The sequence below is a fragment of the Pyxicephalus adspersus genome, chromosome 1 (assembly GCF_032062135.1).
Source record: "Pyxicephalus adspersus chromosome 1, UCB_Pads_2.0, whole genome shotgun sequence".
Lineage (NCBI taxonomy): Eukaryota > Metazoa > Chordata > Amphibia > Anura > Pyxicephalidae > Pyxicephalus > Pyxicephalus adspersus.
In genome coordinates, this window is record NC_092858.1 from 13,613,725 (window position 1) to 13,640,593 (window position 26,869).

The 26,869-nt window shown below is 39.8% G+C and overlaps 1 protein-coding gene across 1 annotated transcript; it reads left to right on the plus strand.

Annotated features, from left to right (window-relative positions):
- The first annotated feature begins 266 nt into the window (after positions 1-266).
- On the plus strand, positions 267-26,869 carry DEUP1 (deuterosome assembly protein 1). The gene is made up of 12 exons (XM_072428886.1): positions 267-329; positions 1,919-2,090; positions 3,575-3,670; positions 5,129-5,260; positions 7,283-7,396; positions 10,117-10,371; positions 11,656-11,792; positions 14,744-14,813; positions 15,589-15,765; positions 18,142-18,329; positions 24,838-25,105; positions 26,455-26,869. Exons 1-12 carry the CDS (start codon positions 325-327, stop codon positions 26,632-26,634), a joined length of 1,794 nt encoding a protein of 597 aa, XP_072284987.1. The 5' UTR covers positions 267-324; the 3' UTR covers positions 26,635-26,869.

Genomic DNA, 26,869 nt, shown 5'->3' on the forward strand with positions numbered 1-26,869 from the left:
CATATTCATGACAATTTTCGGTATGCCAGGAAGGAGTAGCTGCACTTTGGCATTCTTTCGGTGCTAAGTGCAGGGAGATTGATGTATTGTTCTGCAAAACCCAACACAAGTTTGTATGATGGAGCCTGGTGACTGCTTTGCAGAAAAAATATTTTAATAATTACCCTGATTATTCCTATGTTACACTGTCCAATGAGAAGTGATGATATCATGTGGCAGGCCAAATCTACCAATAGGAAAAGATTTATGCTGATCTCTCTTTGTATCATAGGCAGGAGATCCAAATAAAGACAATCCAGCCGTTGTTAGAAGGTCCAGAAGACAATGGGGTAAGTTACTATCTCCTAGCTCTTATACTGTATATAGCTCAGTGTATGTTCCATGGAGGGTTTAGCACCTGGCATGTAGAACACCAGCAGTCTGTACCCTCGCCGTCATGATGGCAGTGTGCAAATTAGACCAAGAGCCAACCCTACATCATGTCATGAAGGCATTATCACTGCAAGGGTGGTGTACCCAAACCATGATAGTAGAGTATCCAGTCCAGAATGTCACTACTATGAGAGTAGAGGACCAAATCGGAATAATACTGCTACAAGTGTATTGTATCCATACCAGGGTGTCACTACCATGAGTGGTATACCCAAACTGACATATAACGGTGTACTCAAACTGAGATGTTACTGCCACAAAAGTATGGAACCAAAACCAGGATGTTAGTACCATGTAAGTAGTGTACTCAGAGTACCCAAACTGGGAAGTCAGTACTATTTAGGTATTCTACCAGAACTGGGATATTACTGCCATGAGAGCATTGTAACTAAACTGGGATGTCACTACTATGAGAGTAGAGTACCCACTAGTACGATTTTACTTCTATGGGAGTAACGTACCCAAACTACCATGAGATTAGTATACCCAAATGAGAACCCAAACTGGGCGTACCATTAGGGTAGTATACCCAAACTGGGATTTTACTTTGATGGTGCTGAACCCAAACTAGGATAGTTATTCCCATAAGGTTATTGTACCCTAAAGACCATAAGAGTTGTGTACCCAAACTGGAATGTTACTACTATGATAGTGGTGAACCCAAATTGCTACCATGGGGGTATTGTACCCCAAGGGTAGTATACCCAAAGTGGGATATTACTATGATAGTGATGAACCCAAACTAGGATGGTTACTGCTATAAGGTTATTGTACCCTAAGGACCATAGGAGTTGTGTACCCAAACTGGGATGTTACTACTATGAGGGTATCGTACCCTAAGTTCTATACGCATACTGTACCCAAGCTGGGATGTCATTGCCATAATAGTGGAGAACCCAAATTGGTATTGTACAATATTATACCTAGCTAGAACAGGGTACACCACTCATTAGGCTGTGTGTATTTCTGAGGTAGTAATATGTGTGGTTTAGGTAGTAATGTGTGGTTTAGGTACAACACTGTAACTTTTGGTTACTTTCTCTACTTAGTGAATTACTTTACAGGTAGGAATTTTGTTTTTGGTAACTTCTCCCACCATAGTACGGTTATTTTATATGTGGTGCTGAAGTTCAGGTTTGCTTGTGTGGATCTTAAGAATGATCCTCTTGCCCTCAGTTGAGTCTAAACCCCCACACTCCCTGCTATTCATCTATCATATGACAGAGCCTCACTCGCCATTAGTATATGCAATATTTAACAATTGTGGGACTTAGAACTGTGTGGGAAGGCTTGAACTCAAATTTAGGGACAGCTGGCCCCTCCTCATTTCCTGTGTAGTCACCAGAACAGGTAGTCTTTGAAAATCTCCCCAGCTGAAATATGTCCAGCAGTAACAACCTGACAGAAGTACTAACTTTCCAAACTTTATCTAAAACAAGATTTATTGGCTTGAGTCTCACTTTATATTCTGCTTTATTCCTTGCAGTGATTTATCCTGTGAAAACGATCTGGAGGTGCTGATGCAGCAGATTGACATAATGGTGAACAGTAGGAAGGTACATTGGGAGAAACAAGTCCATATCTTGGAGCAGAGACTGGAGGTGCAGGATAAGGAGCTGACCAGAACCAAAACCGAGCTGGATCAGAAAGACAGCGAGGTAAGGAGGGGAGGGAGGGCGGCTGTTCAGTAGACTCAATCAATGTAAGGTTTCTGTAATGTATAGGACACCCACCACCACATACCTGGGGCATATACATTAAAGGTCTTCATATTATATATGTATATATAAATATATATATAATTAATTTTTTTCTTTTATGAAAAAGGAAAAGCGACCCTTTTACATAATGTTGACATTTTGATGATAGGTGTGCTTTCAAGTGAATGTGCATGATTCATCTTAACACATTCTAGCCCAGGACATCGCCATCTTCATTCACTTCTTCCTACAGCAAATTTTGGTCTTTGATTTTCCATGTTGGGATGACATATTGTGTGTTGGGATCATATGCAGCTCAGTTTTGACACCCGGAGTGATCAGGCAGCAAATATTATTGCAGAAGGAACGTAGCCTATCCCTTTGTGCAATAATAAGCTGCCTGATCATACAAACTTCAAAATAGAACTTTAGTTCCACTTCAAAAGCACAGCTTCAAGCAGATCTCACTCAAATATATATAATTTAATAAACATAAAAAAGTATAATTCAGAAGGTTATGGCAAGTATAGAAGGAACCTAATCGAATCCTCTAGCCATCCACTGGACCAGTGAGAAGCAAAGCATAGACATTTTGTACAGAATGTAATTATGAGTAATTTCCCCACATATTCCAAAAAGAAGGGGGTTCTTTTGTCATCTCATGATAGTAGGTAGGGTCATGCAGATCATTCCTTTCTGCACCATGGCTAGCTGTACATCCAGAACAACTGGTGTATTGCACCGATGTTATCCATTATTATAAAACCATTCAGTACTAACCTTGTATATCCGCTTGAGACTTTTTGGCCAGCATCATTGCATAGTATGGAATTCATGGCTTCTTTGAGACCAACTACAAACAAAGAAAGCCTAAAATTAAAATTTCTAGGCTAGGTACACACACGTGCAATAATTGTCTTTAGAAAACAAACGATTAACGACCAATAATCGATTATTCACTATTATTTTGAACAATAGTATTGTGCAAGATTCTGTACATGCTGAAATGATACGATCGTTCAAATATAATCCATTAATAATGTACACACACTAGATAAAGATCGTTTGAATGATGCAGGAAGTGACGTGTACGTGAGAAAGTGTATCACAGAACAATCTACGATCACTGAACGACCATACACACAATAGATAGCGAAGGATCTTCGCCCAATTAGATCTGCCAGGACGGCCATTTCCAGCGACATTATCCTTTCATCTGCATCATTGTGCACTTTTTTTGTTATTGACTATCGAACAATCAGTCCTTAGTCGTTAGTTTCCAACGATAATTATTGCATGTATGTACGTAGCCTTACACAGAAAGGAGCTGCAAAAATCGCCAGACAACCACACATACACACATGTGTGTGCTTTGTGTAGTGTTTGTTGTAGAAGATAAAGGCAGCTATATTTTTACTAACAAGCGACATTCTCAATTACAGATTGGAATTCTTACTAGGAAGCTGGAATTAGCTGATCGGTCTCGGGAAGAAACTGTCCAGAACTATGAAAAGCAGCTTGAAGATCTGAAATCTCAGGTGAGGTCTTTACCTTTTAGTCTGACCATAAGAATTAGCAAGAAATGCAATTTACAAGCTTGTATTCCAGGGGTTAAAATAAAGCGATTTGGGAATATTAAATCTGATTAGGAATCTTGGCTGTAACATTGGTCTGTGTTCATGGCAAGTCAGGGGGCCCTATGAAGTTTGTTTAAACGTTATGTAAGTATTGTTTAGCTGCAGGCAGCTCAGTGAAAAAGTTATATAACTGGATAGCTGAACGGCTGATTTATCCAGACCCCTCTCATGAGTTCCTGGAACCACAACCACAGTTTAGCATTTATGTCAGCCGAAACCAAACACTGAACCTATATACATATTGTAAGTGTCTTTTTTTTTTTTTCCACGCCAGTCAGGAGGAAAGTAGTCCAGGACCAATAAGGTTGGATGTATAGGGGTATAGCCATATCCTTTTGGGTCTTTCAAATTAGTAGACAATCTCTTACGGCACTTTTTAGTTTATTCTAACCAAGTACATGTAAGCTAACTGCTCCCTGGTAAAAAAAAAAATATATATATTTGTATTATGGGCTGATGATGGGAGTCCATACACCAAACCTATGCAGAAGTTGTCCTGTGCCTTCAGCAGGGAGCCTTTCACCCGCCTGTAGGATGCTGATACAAAAACAGGGCCATGCACTGTGCATTCATTTCAAGGAATGCAAAGATATCCATAGAAACTGATTGGTTAAAAAAAAAAGTGCGTTACTACATACGCGCACGATCAATATAAAAAAAAATTGCTTGTAATTTTGCCTAGGGTTTATTTTAGGTTATCTCCATAATAATTTACTATATTCCTTTGTTTTTCATGTCCTCCTTTAAATTTATTCATACAATAAAGGTTTATCCACAGACACTTCCTGACCTAGGGTAACAATAGTTGGATACATTCAGCTGCAGTATTGTCACCTTGTCCTAGCTGCACATTCTTCCTTTAGATGCAATATTAAAACTGCTGCGTTCCTAATAAATAATGCAAATTAAAGGCTTGAATAACTGGGAAATTGTATTTTTGTAATAACAAATAATGCAACAATATTATTATTTTTTTATTCAGTTCTCTTTGAAACAAAGTATATGAAATTGTACTATACACTGTTTTTACAAATGGCCACAAGATGTCGCTCAGCTATTAGGAAAATATTCATGTAGCAGCTCAAATAGTTTTAAAAAAAAAATTATTCAACATGCACTGTTTGGTATGTAGGACTGATATGGTAAATATATATATATATAGCCCACGTTTCAGATTATAGAACTGGAAGAATGTCTGTTAAAATACAAATAGTCTCAATGAACCCTCTGTACACCTTTTAATTGCTTTCAGTAAACTTTTCAGTGAAAACAGGGATTCTGGGTTTCTACTGGAAAGACACTGCAATCTATGTTGAATAATCCAAAGTTTTTTTTTCTTTTTTCTTATCATGGTTCTAGCTGTTTAAGCTAAAGAAAAGTTATGAAAAGCTCCATTTTTATTATGTGAACAATCCGAACGAACCCATTGCTGTCATTCCAAGCCAGGAGAAAAGCCAGTCTGAGCTGATGTGTCTGTCCCAGAAGCTAGAGGTGAGTGCGGCGCCCGATCTGTCCGGAGGGTTAAGTAAAGTGTTGATGTGACATTGATATTGATATTGTCCCAATATTCATTGGAAGATGCAGAAGTTACTATTGGCTCTTTTGTTAATTTGCCAATGGGTGTCAGAATGAAACGTATTTTTTATATGCATTGAATCCAGCATAGGGATTGGAATCTAAAATACTTAAGACTTCACAAACCTGAAACTCCTGGACAAGGAATATTATTAATATTAATTATAATAGGATTTACATAGCACCAACATATTATGCAGCGCTGTACAATAAATACGAGTAAATGACAGACAGATACAGACAGTGACACAGGAGGAGGAGAGGACCCTGCCTCGTAGAGCTTACAATCTAAGAGGAGGGGATCTTTATTATTAATATTTTTTTTAGGAGACATTCCTTTCAGACCATAAGATTTACTAATTCCAGTATCCTTATCCTTGTGTAAACCTGTTTAAATTTAGCCTTTTTGCATCTAACATACCCAATTAAATTTAGGAAAATCCAAAGCTTGCTGTACTAGATGTTCATTATTTTATTGGCTGCGTTTAGTGATTTCAGCGGTGTTCATGTATATTCGTTCAATAGGTGTAAATAAATAGGTCAGGAATTCAGAGTTGTCCTGTTCACACTTTCTCTGACATTTTTAAGTTTTACTTCCAATCATGCATTAAAAAACAATCACTTAATATTCAGTGCCAATAAGGGGAATGATTGAAATACTGATTGGTATAAGTATCCAATTTTGACTGCTTTAATGCTATAAAGGGGAACTGTACTCACCGGTGGCCATATTCATCAATTATGCACATATAATTGATACTTGTTGATTATGGTACAGACTTACCTGTGTGCAGCTCCCCTGCAGGAATGGCAGGTCCAAGATGTCATCATTGCAATGTAGTAAGCCACCATCTTTATCACTGCTTCGACCTTGGACTTGTGAAAGCACAATGATCCTCTTTAGCCATTTAATGACCACTGATGATCTAACCCTGTGCATGCGCAGGAGTTGCATTGTTCCTAGCGATTGGCTTTGTATGCAGCACCACCGCACGTAGGGCAGAGCTGAGTACTACATGGCCCGTGCACGGTGTAGTGTAGAGTTACGACAAAAAGCCGCCAGGACTTTGATTTTTTTAACAAGAGACATTACAGTGAATTGGCACTACTTTCTATATGTCTCTGTTCCCAATTAGTCATACCTCTTTTTGTTTTTCCAGTACAGGTCCTCTTTACCAGTGAGCCCTGACTATAATATTTAGAAAAGGATGACAAGGCATAATGCTGCACCACTAAGCACACCAGGTCTATTGCATGTTGCAAACTTATGGAGGAAAATTTAAGCCTTACTCCGCACACATTTCTTTACCCAGATAGTGGGGACCACTTCAGTTCTTTGTCTGGAGTTGGACGTTATAACTCTATAACTACTATAATTCCCATTTTAATCCTGTATTTTTGGTATGTAGGCCATAAAACTGTCAGCCTCCTTGTTTTCCACTCTCTGTGCTCTGTATTGTGATGGCCCATTAATTCCAGTGGGGTTGCTTCATCTCAGTCTCTGTGCTGTAAATAAAAAATATCTTCTGGTGCACAGTTTCTCTCACTAATATAATGCAATGAATCCCTGTGGTCTACCAGAGCCGTTTCTCGGGTAGTTTGTTGTTTGTTGGCTGTGATAGCTTTGATTCATTGAGTAAACAGTGATTTCTGAGTGCAGCAATTTAAAAAAGGGTTCAATGTGCTCTAATTTACGGTGTAATTACCGGCATCGTGTGCATAAATTATTCACATTTGCTTTGAACATTTTAAGTTACCAGACTAAAATGTTTATTCCATAATGTGAGGAGCAGTGCAGTGCAAAGTGCACCAAGTCATGGCATCCAATCTTCAGATTACTGTTGGCTAAAGTGGAAAGAAGTTTGTCTAGATACCAGCAGGCTATGTGTCTCGAATGTGGGAGTTTAATACAGAGTGTTTCTGATCTCTCAATAACAGGAGTATAAAACCCATGCTCAGCAATGGGAGAAGCAGAGATTGCTTTATCAGAATAATTTGAAGGCATTGGCTGAGAAAAGGAATGATCTACAAGAAAAATGTGACTTTTTCCAGGTATGCTTTATTTTTAATATTAATAAACAGTATTTATATAGTGCCAACATATTACGCAGCGCTGTACAGTAAATAGAGGTTGCAAATGACAGACGAATACAGACCGTGACACAGGAGGAGAGGACCCTGCCCCGAAAGGCTTACAATCTAAGAGGTGGGGGAAGCAGCATACAATAGGAGGGGAGATATGGAGTAGTGAGGGTTTTAAGAGACAGAAGAAGAGGAGTAGGCAAGTTTAAAAAGATGTAAGTAAAAGAAAAAAAAGTAAGGAGCAACCCAAGTAGGACAGACCGTTCCAGCTGCACTGTTTAAAGACAGATAAGAAGGTCAAGTGTGTTCATGCAGTTAGGCTCTGTACACGCATCAGACATGTGTAAAAAATCAGAGATGTGTACAGCGCTCCTCTGATGTTGTTCATTAATAAATGATCAGGGACAGTCATTATTCACTGTGGAAGAGAGCATAGTGGGCATGCTGCTTATTTGTTCTCCTCTTTCTGAACCCCATAGAACAGAATGGTGTGGTGTGCACAGGACTTCTTAATTCATCACTGGGAGCAAGGCAACAAAAAAGCTTGTTTCTGGCAATGTCCATTTGATGTCTGTACAGGGCTTTAATTATATGCCTCATTCAAAAATATGTGTACCAGTAACTAGTGTCAGTAGACATAGGTAGGTGCAAAGAGTTCTGCTGCAGGAGGCCCCAGACGCTCCTCAGCCAACAGGTCCAAAAGTTTATTCGGTAAGTGTCCCCAAGCCATTTCTGCAAAGGAACCCAATTTAGGCCACATCTGTATTTGAACGTCTCCCTCTAACCAGGTCTTCTAGTTCAATATCGGTACCCGAACTATGAAATGTTCTTTTGTCACAGATTCGAACATAAGCCTTTGAAGAGCTATCCAAGAAGAGTGTTATAGCTGCCAAGTGGAAGGGAGAATGATAACTCCAAATAATGTTCATATTTTGGAATCTGATATTCCACCAACACAATGGGGTGTGATGGCTACGTGTTTACAGACTTTGGCCATTTAGTGTACATCCAATGTTATTATCCATATACAGAATTTTTATACATAGTGGCAGTTCGGCTCCATTAGTTTGTGTTTTATTTTAACCTTGTGATAGTTTTTCCCATTCAAAGCATTGGTTTGGAATTTTAGCCTGAGCATCTAGGTTGAGCAGGGGTTTCAGTCTGTAGTCATAGAGTTTCAGTGTGACCAAAATGGTTAAATAATAGTTTGAGCTTTGCATTACAGGCTAACTGACACCCTTCAATTCCTTCATGAAATTGGATTTCTTTTATTCTTTATTTAATTTTAGCCTTGCTTGGATGATGGCCAATTTAAAATACGATTTGTGGACATGGTGATACATGAGCATTAGCACTTAGTGAAAATTGTTTTTCTTTGTCTTGGCAAAGTCATACAGGTAGGCTTTTTATAAGGAGCAGAAGCCTCTTCTGTAGTAATAAATATTAACGTTCACATCATCAGCTATTTGTTTTCTGCATTCCTTCATCTATCCTATTAATACAAAGTTTACTTGCGGTTCTGTAGTGAATTAAACCTGTGTGCTTCACCAACCTATAGACATAGTTGTGTTGGCTAATGACTGACAGAACAACCTAGCTTCCACTTTTCCAGAGCCAAGCCAAGTATGTAACAAAGGGCGTGGTTGCTTCATAAACAGAATATTTCAGTTGCTGGGATATTAGGAAAATGTTGCACATACCCTCAGCACCCTTGATGTAAATACAGAATCTCAGGCTGTTCCAAAAGTTCAATTTTTTTTATTAGCTCGGTTAGAAGAAGCTGTAAGTGGGTGGGCCTGTATTGTGACCTAAAAACTGTAACTACCCAAAAACAGCCAGGTGGTTACTGAAAAGTGCCGGGAGGTGCGCCCAGCTATAAGTGGCTAGGGGAGAACACTGTAATGTATAAACGTTGGGCTGCAGTGATGCATCAGTGGGGCCCCCCAGAGCATTGGCTGCACCATGGCCAAACTTTGGTCCCATAAAACATATGCAGTAAAAATAGTCCCATTTGAAATAAAAAGTATTATTATTGGTAATAAACAGGATTCATATAGTGCCAACATATTACGCAGCACCGTACATTAAATAGGGGTTGCAAAGGACAGACAGACACAGACAGTGACACAGGAGGAGGAGAGGATCCTGCCGTGAAGAGCTTACAATCTAGGAGGTGGGGGAACTAACACATAATAGGAGGGGGGATATGGAATGGTAGATGAGTACTGAGGGTTTCAAAAGACTGAAGAAGATGGATAGGAAAGTTTAAAAAAAATGGGTGCTCTTGAGTGCTCTTTTAAATGAGCAGAAAGGCAAGGCCGCAAGCCAAATAGGATGAGGAAGACCATTCCAGAAAGTCGGGGCAGCTCTAAAGTCCTGTAGCCTTGCGTGTCATGAGTAAAGAAGTCAGTAGTAAGTTATTGGAGGAATATAGGATTCCTTGAGCAATACTTTTTACAGTTTTGCTCCATAAATGTACATCTTAATTAAATTTTGCGTAGCCTGTCTCTGCGTCTTGTCCCCCCATATCCGCAGACCCTTCTCCAGTAATTCTTCCAACTGGCTGAGCCGTAGCAGCGGGCTTTTGCAGCTTTATTTGTCTAATTGGTGCTCGGTGTCTCATTATTGTGCCCACAATAAAGAATTCGGTATGTAATTGTGATTGTTTTGTTTCTCTCCTGGTAATACAGAAGCAGTCGCAGAGCTATCAGGAGCAGCTCTTAAGCAGGACGCAGCTGCAGGATGAGCTCATTACCAATAACCAAAGTGAAATCCGAAGATTGAGGTGCCAGCTTGATGCCTCCGAGGAGACGATCAGAAGTGACAGGGTCATCATTGAAAATCTCAAGTCTGCTGTAAAAGAAATCACATTAAGCAAAAACTTGCTGAAGGAGGAAAATCAGCACCTCTTGCAGGAACTAAAGAATTATCAGATGTACTGCCAGGTAATGTGGTGATGGAACACACAGAATCTGTCAGCCATACTTTCAACAGGATCATAATTGAATGTGTGTATGGTCAGATAAAGAGGTCATAAAGTACATTTACACAAAAGCTATGAATATATGCCAAACTTATGTCACTAGGAACAATCATCCATGATTATGTCTAGTGGCAGTGTGGATTGCTCTGTTCTATTAGAGGGAGGAGGATGAGTGGGAGACACCCTGCTGCATCTTTCCCCATCCAAAATGACAACAGTCATCCTTTACTGTTGTGAAGATGTCAGGGAACTTCTGCACACATGCTAGATATTTTGCCTGAGGCTGTTACATTTGCTTGCTCGGGCAACAACATCAAGCATGTGTACAGCGCTTTAGGCTAGGCAAAGGATACCTGACGTCTTAAGGGGGGATTTGCTTCTTTTCTTTGCAACCTTTGTGCTTGGTTGCAAATATTTTTAATTCTTTTCTCGCACATTTTTGGTTATATCAGGGATGATTGGTATTATAATAGATCCCCTAGAATAATTTCTTGTCTTGTCTCATGCATTTTTTTGCTCTCTTCCCCGCCATAAAAATCTCAAAAACTACACTTTTCACTAGGAGACTATAAATACAGTGTGAACAAGTCTTCAAATCCCAGCAAACTCTTTAGCATTTGGCTTTTTTTTCTATCCCTGCTTCTCCTGCTGCACAATGAAGTTCCTCCCAACTGTCTTTGTGCCACCACCATACAAGTAGTCACCTAGGGGCCAGCAAGAGAAAACATTGAGCACGCTAGGGGACACACACCAGCTGGGCGCACCACCCAGCATTTTTCAGTAACCACCGGGCTGTTTTTGTGTGGTTAATAAAGAGTTAGGTCACAATATAGGGGCTGCCACCCACCTACAATTTCCTTCTACCCAGCTTAAAAAAATTTCTGGGTTGAACACAGCTAGAAGTTTTTATTACTAAAGAAGCTTGCGATTCAAATGAGAGTCAATAACATGACCTAGTGTGTAACTTTCCAGGTAAGCAACAGCATAAAACAAAAGATTTCCTGTAAACTGTATACAGCAAGACATAATACAAAATACACTAAAATATTGATTTAGGGTCTACAGGGCGGTTTGTGGCTCTACCGGAGGATATTCCAAAAATGAACTACAGAAGCCACTTGAATTAATGGTGAAAAGTCATTAACATTACATAACTGTTAAATGTGATTACAGCTATATAGATTAGAAGTATTGAAAGTAATGGTTTGATCTACAAGTAAATCACTGTCTGCTTTATTATATCCAGAAAATGGAAATTGAACTCTCTGAAGCTAAAATTGAACTCCAGGCACATGATGATCTCCGGAGAGCGGCGGAGCTAGATCAAAGACTGGTAAACCTAGATAAGGCTCCGGATCAGAACACTCAAGGAAATACATTCAGGTATGGCTGATTTCATGGTTTGCAAAAAATATTTTATAAAAATTGATTCAGAGTGAACATGGTAGCCTTTTGGAAATTCAGAAAAGGTAGTGAAAGCAGCTGATAGCTAAATATTACACAGCTTTGTCTTGGGTGAGATTAAAGAGGAACTTTTATTTTTAATTTCAAAAGCCCTCGATCCCATGCGGTAGGTTCTGTTTAGTCTTTGCTCTTCTCTTTTTTCCAGCACAGACGGGACACGGGTGCAGCTATCTTCTTTCTTCTTCTGGCTTTACCCCCCCCCCCCCCCCGATATTTGCACTGCACAGGTGCAAGTTGAGGTGGTGTTGTGCCTTCCCATGCGTGAAATCAGCAATTGTTTTTACATTCCAAGAAATCCCTTATATGATGCATGCCCAATCTCAGGAATGCACATAATAAGCAGCCCCCAGCCCTGCATTCTGTGACGTTTGTATCCCAAGGGGCTCTGGGTTTCCACTTAAGTCTTTACTGCTGCAGGGCAGGGGTCCTCAAAAATTTCAAATTTTTATTAAAGAGTTAGCCACCTAATTATACAATAGTAAAAATGTGGTGATGTGGTCTGCTTTAAGTTGTAGTGGGAATGGCTCACACATTAAGCTATGTACAGACATCAGATGATTCCCAAGACAAACGGTTGTTGAAAATCTGACATGTACAGCAGTCCCCCCATGTCGTTAATCACACTACTATGGTGGATAGGTGAATAACCATTCAGGGAGTGACTGTTGTTCACTCGAATTCAGGAGAGACCAGCAAGGTGCCATTTGCTTATCTTTCCCCCTCCTCTGTCTATAGAACAGAAAGGCACTATGTGCACAGCACTCATTCATTCACCCGTCGCTGGAAATGATCCTTTGACATTCCAGCAGATGTTTGTATGGGGCTATCATTAGGTTTGCACTGGGGTTCAGCACTGCAAAGTACTCGTAAGATTTGCGTCACACTGCGGCAGCTAGTTGCAGTTATCTAATGACTCATTTAATGAGGTAAAGAGTAGAAACAATGAGCAGAGGGCAGTGACCCAGGCAACAAAATTCTATTATTTTAGTTGTCTGTGGAATGATCAGTAATTGATTGTTATGTTGTAGTTAGGTTTGCTCAATAAATAATTTGTATGGCCAGTGCAGATTATTCCCAGTAGTGGTGACATTGATCCTGACCTGTGTGGTTAGATAATAATGTACTGAGAGAATGAGGCAGGATGAGTATATCTGTTCAATATGATATCTAGCAGCACCACCAGCAGACTGCTGCTAATTTCTTTAAGGTTAAACCTGTCAGTTTTTTAGTTTGAAAACCTGCCAATAATGTCAAACTGAAAGTTGCGTGATAACGTGCATTTACATTTTAAATCCTAGGCCCGATGTCTTTGGGGTCAGTTCTAAATTTATGGGTCATGACTTCCAACATGAGAAGGCATTAGACCACAGTCACCTTTCAGCTAAACCCTTCTCTTGTCATTAACTGGTCCATTGTGAGAGCCTTTACTTTCCAGTAAGGCTATCCTATACCTGGGTTAAGCCAGAATGGATGGGATGGGTTTAGCCAGAATCCAGGTACTCTGTAAAATGTGAGTGTGATATCTAGGGCTTCCCAGACAAACACAAATCTAGCTGAGGTGCAACATATGTAGGTAAAGCAAGGAGTCTGCAAATGGTCATACTGAGGCTCCTCATATGTATATGCTGGAAGCAGGATGCATGGATAATGCTAATGTAGTGGCAATACGGTGGCTCAGGGGTTAGCACTCCGACTTTTGCAGCACTAGGTCCCAGGTTCGATTCCCACCCAGGACATTATCTGCATGGAGTTTGCAGGTTCTCCCCGTTTCTGCATGGGTTTCCTCCGGGTACTCCGGTTTCCTCCCACATCCCAAAAACATGGTGAGGTTAATTGGCTTACCCCTAAAAAATGACCTTAGACTACAATAATAAAGGCAATAGAGGCGTTGACATTTGACAAAATAATGAAGTGGGATTGTGTTTAGGCCTGTTCACCCTATTTAGGTGCATTGCAGTCCATTTTACACGCACTTATGATGTTCAGGCAGCCTGCAAAGCTCATCCCAATGGACCAACAATTTCTTGTGGAGTATTTGCATAGTGCATTACCATGTGAGCTGGGGTGCCATTCACAATAGAACACAAGGGGATGTGAGCCTTTAATCCTGCCTTGAACAGTAATCAAAACCTCATTTACCTCCTAGGTCCAGGATCCACAATCACAACCTTTAGGAGCCTTCAGTTCAGCACTGTTACCTTCCAAACTTAATAGGCAGAACAGGTTCACTTTAAGCTTCATCCATTTTTTGTTTCACATTTTAACAAAGCATAGGGTGTAGAAGAGTTTTGTGTTATTGATATGCTCCAATATATTGACCAGATTACATCTGCCTCTGCTGGTTTGCTAGCATTGCCAAGGCAGTAGGAAAACTGCATCACGACAAATACGACATCAGCAGACCTTGAATGTGAAAAGATACAAAATACTCTATTCCTCAGTTCCTTTTATTTCCTTCAAAATCACCCGGGACTTACCTGAGGAAGGCTTTCCAGCTGACTAACCCGGGAAGTTGCAAAGCGAAACATTCTCTAGTTTTGGATTGTGTTGGATTTTCTGGGCACATACTTTGGCTTTTGTTAGAACTTTGATTGATTTACATTCACAGCTGATAGGAATAATAGACAAGGTGTCAAACCTTACCCATCCCAAACTGCATTTGTCTTCTAATGACAGGTCCACTTTAATGAATTGGAAGATTTTAAGACCTAATGAGATGTTTCTACTCTATCCACTCGGTTCACAGTTTAATTGGATTGGAAGCTTGCTTACTGACAGAACCCTGCTGGATGAGAAGCAATTAAATTGAATGCCTTTACCTGCTCCTTGTATTTCAGCACAAAACATGTTTTTGTTTTTTGTTTTTTCAGCTACAAGGAATCGAAGCACAAAGAGCAGATTCAGAGGAGGGGGAAGATGTCTCATTGCGGACAAGACAAGGTAAATGCATTGGCTTATTGTTCTTGCATTGCAGGGAAGGTCGATGCTACATGCTCACTTCCTTAATACATTCAAAGGTTCTCCTCTCTTTGACAGATACTACTAAAGGAATAGCCTGGGGTGAGCATACCGGTGCCCACTCAAAAAGGAAATGTTGCTTTGCTTCCTTGCTTGCTTCTCCACCCTTTTTGTCTTTTATGTTGGCTGTGTCCATCACTTTACCCCCCTCTCCCCATTGCCTTTTTGCTTTAGGATTGGTAATTGCATATGAAATAGGGACAAAATAATTGAGTACACAGGTGATTGAAAAACATGCTTAATTTTTTTTTGATATTTCAAAGTTATAATTTAGTATAGCAAAAACAAATCATTCTGAAACATTTGCAAGCACCGTAATGGTTGGGTACATCATTCTTTATTCTCTATTTTCTAAAAAGGCATTTGGATTTTTATGAAAAGCCACTGAAATATTGAAATCAGATTCATTGACTATAGAAATGTATCAGAACAGGTGTTCTATAATGACAGTGGTGGAAAAGTGTGTTCGGAGCCAAATGGAAACGAAACGTATTCAATGTCGCTCGCTCTTCCCTGATAAATTGGACTCGGGCTCCAGCATCAATTAGCATTAAAACATTAGTGATAGAGGAAAAGAACCAAAAGGTCTATCGAGTATGCCCCTTTTTTTTATCATAGGATTTTTTTTTTCCTAGCAGCAGTGTGCTTTACAAATGTGCACTTAGCCAGCTTCATAACACTGTGCTTCATTTTACAGGCTGAGAAAGATCCCCAGAATAAACAAGATGGAGATGGTAGCCTGGAGGGTCTGAAGGCCGACATCTATGGCCTGACTGCAAAGCTAAACCAGCAAGATGTCACTATGGCGTCCCTGCGAGAAAAAGTCTCTGAACTAGAGCGAGGCCTACATGTGAGGGAGCAGGAGAACACACAGGTATGTATGGGCATTGTAAATAAATGTTCCATTAAAGGGGAACTAAACCTTAAGGGAAAAAAATGCCAGAAGGTAGGTTCTTTATTGCAGAAGGGACAGGTGATGTCTCTTCAGCAATATAACAAACTTACCTGCCTGATCCAAATGTTTTTAATTACACTGACTCCATCATGCATGCAGACCTCATCACCCCCTCTTTAACCAGCCATCTTGATTGGCCAAATGACATAACTCAAGCACACAAGAGTTCATTCTTTCCTGGCAGCCAGGTTTGCAGGGATCACACCTTGAGTTCCGCATGCACAACTCTGCACATTAAAGAGAAGATTGCAAATTTAAAGGAACATTTGATTTGTTGCAGAATGGAGGTATGTCCTTTGTGCGGTAAACAACCTACCTGCTCTGTTTTTTTTTGATGAGAGATGAACAATCCCCTGATGATGAAACTATATGCAACCATGCTTACTAATGTCCGTATTGGTGACGTTAAAATACAATATCTGTGAAAGGGATGCACTTCTTACAGCAAACAGACTATAGGAGAAGAAAAGTGCTTGAACTGATGGCCTTGTGTTCATGGAAAGAGAACAATAACTTATCCATCCTTCCCTCCGCTCCTCTTATCCATCCTTCCCTCCGCTCCTCCGCACCTGCTGCATCTCTTTGTAGTTCTCTTCATTGGCTTCGATTTCACATTAGAATGAAATTCATCTCCTGTGCTTTGCCTTCAAATCCCTACACAGTTCTTGTCCCACTTACATTTCTGCCCTGATAGAAAAATACTCCCTAGCCGCACTCTTCTCTCCTCCAATGACCTAATAATGACATCCTCACTCATAACCTCCTCACACGCACGGCTCCAATACTTTTCTAGAGCTGCCCTAACTCTCTGGAATGGTATTCCTCATCCTATTTGGCTTGCTCCTACTTTCTGCTCATTTAAAAGAGCTCTCAAAACCCATTCTTTCAAACTGGCGTACCCGTCTTCTGTCTTCTAAATAAATCCTGTTTAATAATAATAATAATATTAATAATAAAGTCACCAGCACTCCAGATTTTTTTTTTGCCCTAATATACATTTTTTGCTTTAATATACAAGCACTTTTCATTCAACATGTGAAAGTGCTTTAATAATTGCAATATATATATATTATCCTTTTCCATACAATAGGCAACCTTGTTCCCATGCTTGTGTCACACAGACCATACTAAGCCTGAAGCAAAAAGGCAGTGCTGTCCGTTATCCTAAAACATGATCCAGCTGCAACTGGACTTGGTTCAGCAGCCACTATAGAATATTCCTGTACAATTTTTTCTAAATGTAAGTCTTTGATGCCTAAGCAGACATATCTGACATATCTGAGAGACTTAGGACTCCTCCACCCCTTCCCACAGGCTGCGCGCCATTCCTCGCCTATCCTCTGTCATGTTTCTTGGCATTCATCGGTCTGTGAAGTAGCTGGAAGGCCTACAAAGTACAGCTTTTATTTATATGGCTATAAAAACAGACAGGCTTGATCAATTGCCGGGTGTCAGACGCTTCTTGAGAACCTCACTTGTTCTCCTGAACATTTGTATCTCCAGAAATCCCTGCAGCAGGTGCAGGTTGGCGGCTTTCATCTTTGTTGTATGACGCTGTGAATGGACCGCATTTCCGAATCTTTTTCATCGCTTCTTGATTCCTCTGCTTATAAAATTTTGTTTGAAAAGAAAGCGGAGACTGTGCAACTTATAAGACGAAGGATAAATCAAAGTGTAAAAGGAATACTGGATGAAGTGGAACAGTTGGAAGTGATGTCAATCATAGCTTCCTTCATGTTGTCTTCGGAGATGCTATTTGTAAACCCCATTCAGAAATTTTGGATTGTAGCACAGATCGACAGGGCCGTCTTTTCCACTTGGCTCATAGTTTCTTTGAGCTGTTTAACTTTAAATTTAGAGCTGTCCGGTATATCCTAATATAACCCTGTCACCTGGGGAAGTTTTTAAAATTGCCATTTCTCACAATAGGCTGTCCAATGTGATACACTCTATAAAGTACAGAATACCCCAATACTAGGCTTTGCATTTGAATGGACATTTCAGGAGTTTTTTAAGAAACATTAAATCGGCTGACAGTTAAACAGACTTTTTACAAGAATCACAAACTTTCCACTTTATCATATGCTTGCTGGTTGGACAATTGAGATGTGAATCAAGGAAGATTTTTGCAATACCTGGCTAGCAAGGATCTAGAAATGGGCAATACTAAATCACATCACCGGGTCCTGGGTCATTGATAATAATGATGAAGTGGTAACTAATATTAAAGTGATAATTAATGAGTAATCTGGCTGGCCCCTATAATTATAATCAGTTGTCTAATACATTCTGTAGGTATTACAGTGTCCAGGAGAGACCACACACAATGCCAGATACAGTCGGTCTTTTCCAGAAGAGGAGGAGCAACCAGTGAAGTGCAGTGATGGAGGACAAGCAATGCTGGATGAGTTGCCTGAGAGGATGAAAGATTCTCCATGGCAGATGGATACCTGCGGAATGCAAAGCCAAGAAAACCAGCAAAGGTATGCAAGCCAATAAATGTATTCATTTTATTTACTTAACATAGCACCGTCCAGTCCTGTAACACTACACATAGGTGCTTCAAAGCTAAACTTGCAACGTTGCAGCTATCTTGGCAATGCTGACCTTCGCAGTAATTCCTTTTTCCACTAGGTTTTACTGGTCATTCTGGTTAAATGATGGTCAGTGTCATCTAACCCACTCCCCACTATGTAAGCCAAGGCTGTCATGGTCCAACCCCCTCAATAGAGTGTCATCATACAGTCTTGGCTCATGGTGCTCCTGAAACGAGCAGCTTTCAATCTATAAAGTAGGGCCGTCTTACACAGCCTGCAAGGACAAAGTGGAAAGTGGCTTGGTGACTGCAGCAAGACCCATTTCACACCCACACCCAACTGGATTGTTCTGCCACTGTCTTAACTACCCCAAACTCTCTCATTCAAATGAATGGGAGTGGCAGGGAATCATTTCTTTAACATGGCTGTGGTGGATTGCAGTGCAGTTCAAAGCAGCGACGAGTCTCGTTTGGCCTTATGGTTGCTTTTGGAGGAACTGGACTGCAGCTGCAACCACATGCAAAAGTGTTACCCGCTATGTGGTTTGCCCCAGCAGAAGTTTGCTATCTGCCATGGAACGGCCAACTGGTTTTCCACTGCAGGTATAAATATGTATGTGTGTGTATATATATATATGTGTATATATATATATATATATATATATATATATATATATGTGTGTGTGTATATGTGTATAGACTATTTAGCACATTAGGAATTCAAATTGTTCTATTGTTTCTATGTGTTCTCTTTTGAGATGTTTTTACCTTGGTTTATGGGGGGATTCATCCCTCTTTTTTCCCTGTGATCATTGCCAATGAGACAAAAATTATAAGGTGTCATCTGAGCAAGAAATGAGGGAAAATCCTTCAATGGGGTTACCTTTGACAAATCTTTGAAATAAAAAAACCCTTTGCTTTGACATATTTCCTGCTGTCTCCAGGACGGGGTGAACAATTTCCACAGCTGAAATCAGACCACAGAAGATAACACAATAGGGGTCTCAACCTCTCTCTACTACAACCAAAGAACATTGTGGCTTTATATATACTTTGGGGTCAATTGATATTTCACCCAGGAATTACATTTGTTAAATTTAGTTAAAAATTATTAATCTTGGGTCAAATTTGGGTGACTTTTGGGTTAAAACATACATAGATCTCTTTAAATTATTTTTTTTTCTTTTCATTAGTTTCTACTTTTAGAACTTAATTTTCCTGTGCTGGAAACCCAGACAAAAACCCAGACAGGTACGAATGAGCCGTTTAATAAAATTGTTTTGGGATCATTTTTCATTCTGAGAAGCTAATAAGCACACAGCGCTTGGCAGAGATAGTCCAGGTGCTGAACGCTGTCTCTGCTAAACAAATCTGTCTGCTAATAAGGAATAAATAAACTTCTTATCAGAGGCAGAAGTCTGCGGGGCTCTGAATCGATGTGAGTTTTTGTTAATATTAGTTTTTTTTGGAGTTTTAATCATTGTTGAAGAGATTGGAGACTGAAAACAATTCAGCGGTTTTATTAAACAACACAAACAGAATGAACGTGCAGGAATAAGCTTTCCGTACTTAAATGTATTGCTTTGTGATGTGAAGGGAGTTTTAGAAATTTTTAATCTTTTATTATATATAGATATTGCTATTATAAATGTGCCATAATATATAAAGGTGCACATAATAGGACCTATACAAAAAATACAAACATACATTGTGTGTGTTTTCATATAGGTTCCAAAAAGTGCAACTTTATATAATATAGCACAATTATAAAATTAAAGCAGAACTAAACTCTAAAAATAATAAACTGAGATAAGGAAGGTGATATCCCTTCTGCAATATAATAATCTTACCTGCCTGACTGCAGTTTTTCAAATACTCACCTGTCCCTGTCCCATTGCGCCGCCATCTTTTTTTTTTTTTTTTTTGCATCCGTAATGACGCAACGCTGGAGTTTCAGTCCAAGCAACCGCAGAGAATGCCAGGATATCCATCATCATATGCAGTGCTTTGCCTGCGATAAGACAGGTAAGTATGTTTTATTGCAGAAGAGACATCGCCTGTCCTTTTCTACAATAAAGATCGGCCTGATCACTGCTTAACTTTTGTTCAGTAATAAAAAAAAAAGTTTAGTAATAAAATAAAGGCCCATAAAAATGACAATCAAAAGGGATAATAAAAATGAGGTGGGGTGAGGGTTCTTTAGTAGATCCCTCATTTATCTTTTTTGAATAATTTAAGTCCCAGCTGTCATTTTAGAACTATGGAAATGCCGCAAAAAGTTGAAAAGAGCAACAGCATAGGCAGAGGTACATCCTGGCTTCTTATATGAAGACTTTTGGAATGTACATAACACACCCAAGGTACCAAGGTACTCAAGCCATTTAACAGAACAATTTAATGGGACATTTTCTAATTACACAATGTTTTGGAGATCATTGTGTAACAGGAGAAGAGCACTCCAACATGCAGCAATTCACAAAGACTATGAGTTTGTTAAGATTAAAATGGATTTTTTAAATTTTGTGTTCACAGCTCCATGCAGCCCTTTTCTTCTTTTTTCTTTTTTTTTTGTGCCGAAACCTGAGAACAAACCAGAACTTAAAGTAATTATAAAGTCATCACAGCCAGAGCTGTATTTAGGCTAGAAGTGATACCCCCCACTTGCCATATTCCTGAGTATGTGTACTTCTCCATCCATACCTCTTAAAAGGTATATGCACCTCTTCTTTTCGCCTTTTCAACCCCGATTGTACAACGAGTAAGCTCCTTTGTGGGTTGGCACCACTGCCAAACCTAAGACAATGTCTAGGCCTTCTGTTGACTGCTCATGTTTCCATAAATTGATGCCTTTATCTTTTGGGATTGTTGCCAGTGACCGATGAATGGACGAGTGCTTAGTGCTGCTTTATGGAGAGAGAAGAATGGCACCCTGCTGTGCTCTCCTCCAAAGCAGTGCACAACAGTGATTCCTAATCGGTTGTTCATCAATCCGCCCTTGATAAAGGATATCGGAGAACTGCTGTACAAACACTAGATTTTCATGTGAAACCAGCACAATAATGTAATTTAAGTTAGTGTCTTTTACATAACTCCTGAACTTCAGGGTGTGTCAGTCACTGTTATACTGGTATACTCGTATTATGTCGCACACAACTTCATGGAGGTAGTTTCATCGGGATGAGAAAGAATCACTGCAGAATCCATCCCATCCCCTGTGCACAGTGAATCCCAGAACCCTTTCTACCTTAGAAAATGTCCGTTCACCAAAAACACTGCGGTGTACGTTTTGTTGTACGAGTTGTGTTGATTGTTGTTGTCTGTATGAGGTTTTAGGCTTTTGCTTAATTTGCTTTGTGGATGATTGACACTACCTATAGTCATAAAATATGCAGAGATGGGTAATCCGTTATCACAGTCTTTACATTTTAGGGCTCCCCTCCTCCCAACCCTGCTGTCCAATGCACCAGCCCATGAATGCCATCATAATGAATACAGCCCAGACCACAGATTTTTTATGGGTTTCAATATTAGTCACACTTGTCTTCGCTTTCATCGGGAGCTGTAATTACTCTATTATATTCATTTCTGCTGGCAGTGTGAGGAGTTTGTGTGTCTCAATTAATCATGCAGCAATTAAATGTGGCTTAGTCTGTGACGTGTTCCTTTTAATTGATAGAATGCTATGTTATTATTCCTCACCTATACCATAGGCTAATGCTTTTGTTGCCACCTAATTCTGCTTTCATATTAATGGACTAATAAACCTTCAACACGAGTCAGCATTATGTAAAGGTACAATAAGGAAATCTGTATTTCTGTATGAAAATTATGATCAATTCACCGCCTGTATAATGTAGAAGGGTTCTCTTTATCTGGAGATCTGGGCATTGATGGAAAGGCCAACTACTGGTGGAACCAGTCTTCATTTTCTGGTTAAGGTTCTACTATTAATATTATTGTTGTTAATATAATACAGTAACTATATAGCGCCGACATATTATGCAGCGCTGTACAAAGTCCATAGTCATGTCACTAGCTGTCCCTTAAAGGGTCTCACAATCCAATGTCCCTACCATAGTCATATGACTTTACACAGTCTAAGGTCAGTTTGGGGGGAAGCAAATTAACCCAACTGAATGTTTTTGGGATGTGGGAGGAAACCAGAGTACCTGGAGGAAACCCATGCAAACACGGTGAGAACCTGCAAACTCCATGCAGATAGTGTCCTGGGTGAGATTTGAACCTGGGACCTAGTGCTGCAAAGGCCAGAGCTAACCCCTGAACCACTATGCTATTAGAACAGCGTTTCTTAACCAGCATTCCTTTGGAGGTTGCCTGGGGATCCATTTACTATCCAGCATATATAATATACTGTGTGCTGTGGATATAGTAATTATAGAAGTGGTTCTCTGAAGACCTGAAAGGTATTTCTAGAGTGCCCTCATGTTGGGCCCATCAAAGTATATGGGCATCTTCTCTTAAGATCACCATGGGCTATAATTGTCCAGTTCAGGTTAGAATACATCCGGAGCAGAGAAGGCTATGTCAGGTTAAGGGGTCAAGCCATAAAGAGAACTGTATTTTCTTTGCTTAAAGGACAATGGTACATTCATATTCAAAGGCACAAATCATTCCAGATCTACAAACTAATATAAAAGGAAAAAGGAGAAAAAGCTGAGTTTATTTCACGGTAAACTTTGGTGTTTTCAATAAAAAACTATTCACATAATTTTGCATCACATAAATCAAGCAGCTAGGTCACTCCCATTAAAACTTCATGGGAGACGAGGCTTTGTATCTATACAGAGGGTCCCTAAATGTGTAAATCCCGAAAAAATTCATGGTATAACGTCTCGTATTCCAACGTGTTTCGCCTACAGGCTTCCCCAGGGGATTTGTGGAGAGAGTTGGGTACTGTACATAGAAATGATATAAAATAGTCTCAGAAAAATATTCATACATATAAAAAGAAAAAATATGAGATGTAATATACACAGCAATAGGAGAATTATTGTTGTACGTATTTGGGAGTGATTCATTCCATAGGTAATTCTTACATTATGCAAAACGGCGATCACAAGGGGCATACGTGATAATTAAATATACATAGAAGTAATGAAAAGATATGTTGAAAGTATAGAAGCCATACTAAGGAATACAAAATATGGGACCCCAAGTTAGAGTGCTCTGCTTTTAGACTTGCACAGGAAATGCTATTCACAATGTCTTTTTATTATTTCTGTGAAAGATATTGCATACACCCGATAGACGATCCTAGACGATAAACCTTTAGGATTAGAACCTAAAAGGCCATCACTTATCCATTCTGGGGTTCATATCTAGTTAAATTGTATAGAAAAATATCAAAGGCAGGAGCCTCAAACTATGTCAGGTCATCGTCCCAGGTGATGTCCCATTTGTAGAAGTACAGGGAATATATTGGACAGATAAAGCAGGAGGAAACCCATGGTGAGGGTAATTCCAACATTTTGAGGATATCTGACCCCATAATCTTCATGGACATCCAATTCCAAAACCTTGAACATTGATACATTATTACACAGTATTGATATAGCACCAATATATTACACTTTACTAAGTCCATATTTATGACACTAGTTGTCCCTTAAAGAGCTCACAATCTAATGTCCCTACCATAGTCATATGTCTTTAATACAGCCTAAGGTCAATTTTTGGGGGGAAGCCAATTAATTTAAATGCATGTTTTTGGATTGTGAGAAAAAGCCACAATAACACGGGGAGAACCTGCAAACTCCATGCAGATAGTGTCCTGGCCATGATTCAATCCTGGGACCTAGGGCTTCTAAGGTGAGAGTGTTAACCTCTGAGCCACCGTGCTGCCCAAAACATTATTATGGAGATGACTCCATTCTCGTGGCTATACCATCTTTTACTCCTCTGAATACTTTTCAGTAGATTTGGAGTTTCTCTAGGAGAACTTTGACCAGATGTTATGAGAAGCCTTGGATTGCAGTTGCCCTCACCATTCATCGGAAAGGTGCTCAGTAGGGTTGAGGTCAGAGCTTTGTGCAGGCCACTTTACACTCATCAAACCATTGCTTTATAGATTTCACTTTTTACACAATGACTTTTATGGCTTTTTCTATAAAGACTATTATTTCTTTAATGGAATTTTAATATTCATTTGAGTTTCTAGTTGGCTATAATAAAATATAAGCTTTGAAAGTTTTCTTTGCAATGCATGAAGTGTATTTATCCTCTATGATATTAATAAAGCACCATTATGCAGCACAGACAATTTTTTTTTTATGCTTGCATAGATTGTGTCAATGTTTTCATTACAGCTTTCAAGGTCCTCTTCATTGCACACATGAAAAACTTGCTATTTATTCAGCAAATATTTAATAGCTGTGGGTAGGTCATGAAATTGTTGCAATAAAAGCTTACATTGTAATCATATGCTATTATTTCAGATTATGTAATGAAGAAAGCCATCTCAAGATGCCGAAACTGCTAAAAAACAGCACGAGCAATAATTTAATGCTGCCCAGTGCCTGCCAGTTAAATCCGAGTGACAATAGCTGGGAAATGCCATCCCAGAGCCTTTTGATAGATCAGAGCTGCCTGGAAGCCATTTTACCTGTTATTAATGGTGAGATGGGTCTGCAAGTTGGCCACCAGTTTCCTGAGATGGATCTCTCTCTAATGTTGTATGATCAGCTGGATCGGACTTCTACATCTGTAAGTAATTTTTATTTATTGTTGTGTGAAACTTAATCGGAATTGTATGTAGGTATTCTTTTGGGACACTTTCTCTATCTGGGTTTTGCATTGTTGGGTTCTTCTTGGCTGGCAGTCTTGGTGGCAGGACATGCCTGAGTCGGGAACTAAACTAAGCTCGTTGATTTAATGTGACCCTGTCATCACAGTAAAGAAAGCCAAATTAGTGGTTGCATATTTATCATTACCATTGGCCCGTATTTTCAGATGCCCTTTGCACTCCCTCCAATTCACTTCCATTGCGGTTGTTCATCTTCCATCATTTCTGAATCTGCCAGGATGGATCCATGAACGATGTTGGACGGCTGCTGCACACGTGTCAGATTCTCATCTGAGATCTTGTACAGTAGTATCTAACCCATGGCTGCAAATTGAGAATTAATTGGGGTGGCAGTGAGCAGTTCAGTACTGCCAGCTAGCACTAGTTGTAAGATGATCAAATGCTGGTTCTTTAGGGAATAGCACAATGGTGCAGGGAGTGAGTAGCTGTGAAGGTGCCAGCTGCCAGGGGTTGCATGGGAATGTCTGTTCCAGCTACCAGCCTTAAAGAGGAAGTACCTTCACTTACCTTCAATCCCGCAGAGCAGTCGATCCATCCGGAGGTTTCTTCCATCTAGTCCTGCGTCCTGGTATCTGTCTTCGGGCCGATGCAGAGGGATCGCCAGGCGCCGCCATCTTCTCCTCTCTTCTTCTGGGTTGTTCTTTCTTCGTCACTTGGCGTAGATGGGGAAAAAAACTTGCCGAACTCATTGCGCATTTTTCCCTTTTGATGAAAGGGCTCCAAGATGCTTGGGCATGTGCAGAATGAGCAGCCAATAGCCTCCTGGGATGCGTGACGTAGGGGGGCAGTGCTGCACCTTTTTTTTTTTTTTTTTTTTTTTTTTTTATCCAGATGTTGCACTTGGGAAAAACACACGCATAAAATTTTTACTTTAAATAAAAAGGGTTGTCTACCCTTTTATGTAAAGTGAAAATTCTGGGATAAGGTATGCTTTAATATAGCCTTAGAGTCAATTACTTAGCTCAGCCCCCTCCCTTCTTCAATGTCATTGTCATCTTCCTCCTCATCCAATCACTGTCTATGCTGCAGCTTTTTTGCATGTTTTAGCCACTTCCTGTCTACCTATTCTGCCTCCTATATTAGTAGCACATTATTGTTCAGGACACTGGAGCACCATGCCCATGTGTTCTTCATCGAGTCCATGTGTATTTAAAACATTGGTAACAATCTGTTGTAGCCATATTGCCCCATAGACTCCCAACCATGACTCGTGCATTATTCCTTACTAAAAGGTATTTTCACTTTGCAGTGTGAAAAAGAAGAATCCTTCCTACTGGCAGCAGAAAGATTCCTGCAGGAGGAGAACAGAAGAGCTCAGGACTTCGAGAACATTCTGAATTCACACATTGAGGACCTTCAGAGACAATCTGATCACACTGTGACCAAATACACATCACATGGCTATAGCACGTGTATCGCAGCTTCCTGAGCCATGCATTGAAAATAATAATTTGTGATTTTTTTTATCATTGGTGGACCCACAGATCTAAGCTTTGCACACATTCCCACACTTTATATACAGAGACTGGATACTGTATGACTCCAGGCTTTGGTCTGTTGTGTCCAAAAGTCATTTGAGAATTTATTTATAATGGACAGTAATGTTTCCAGATGGCAACAATGTTCAGAGCTGAAATGGATGTATAAATATTGAATTCTTCTAC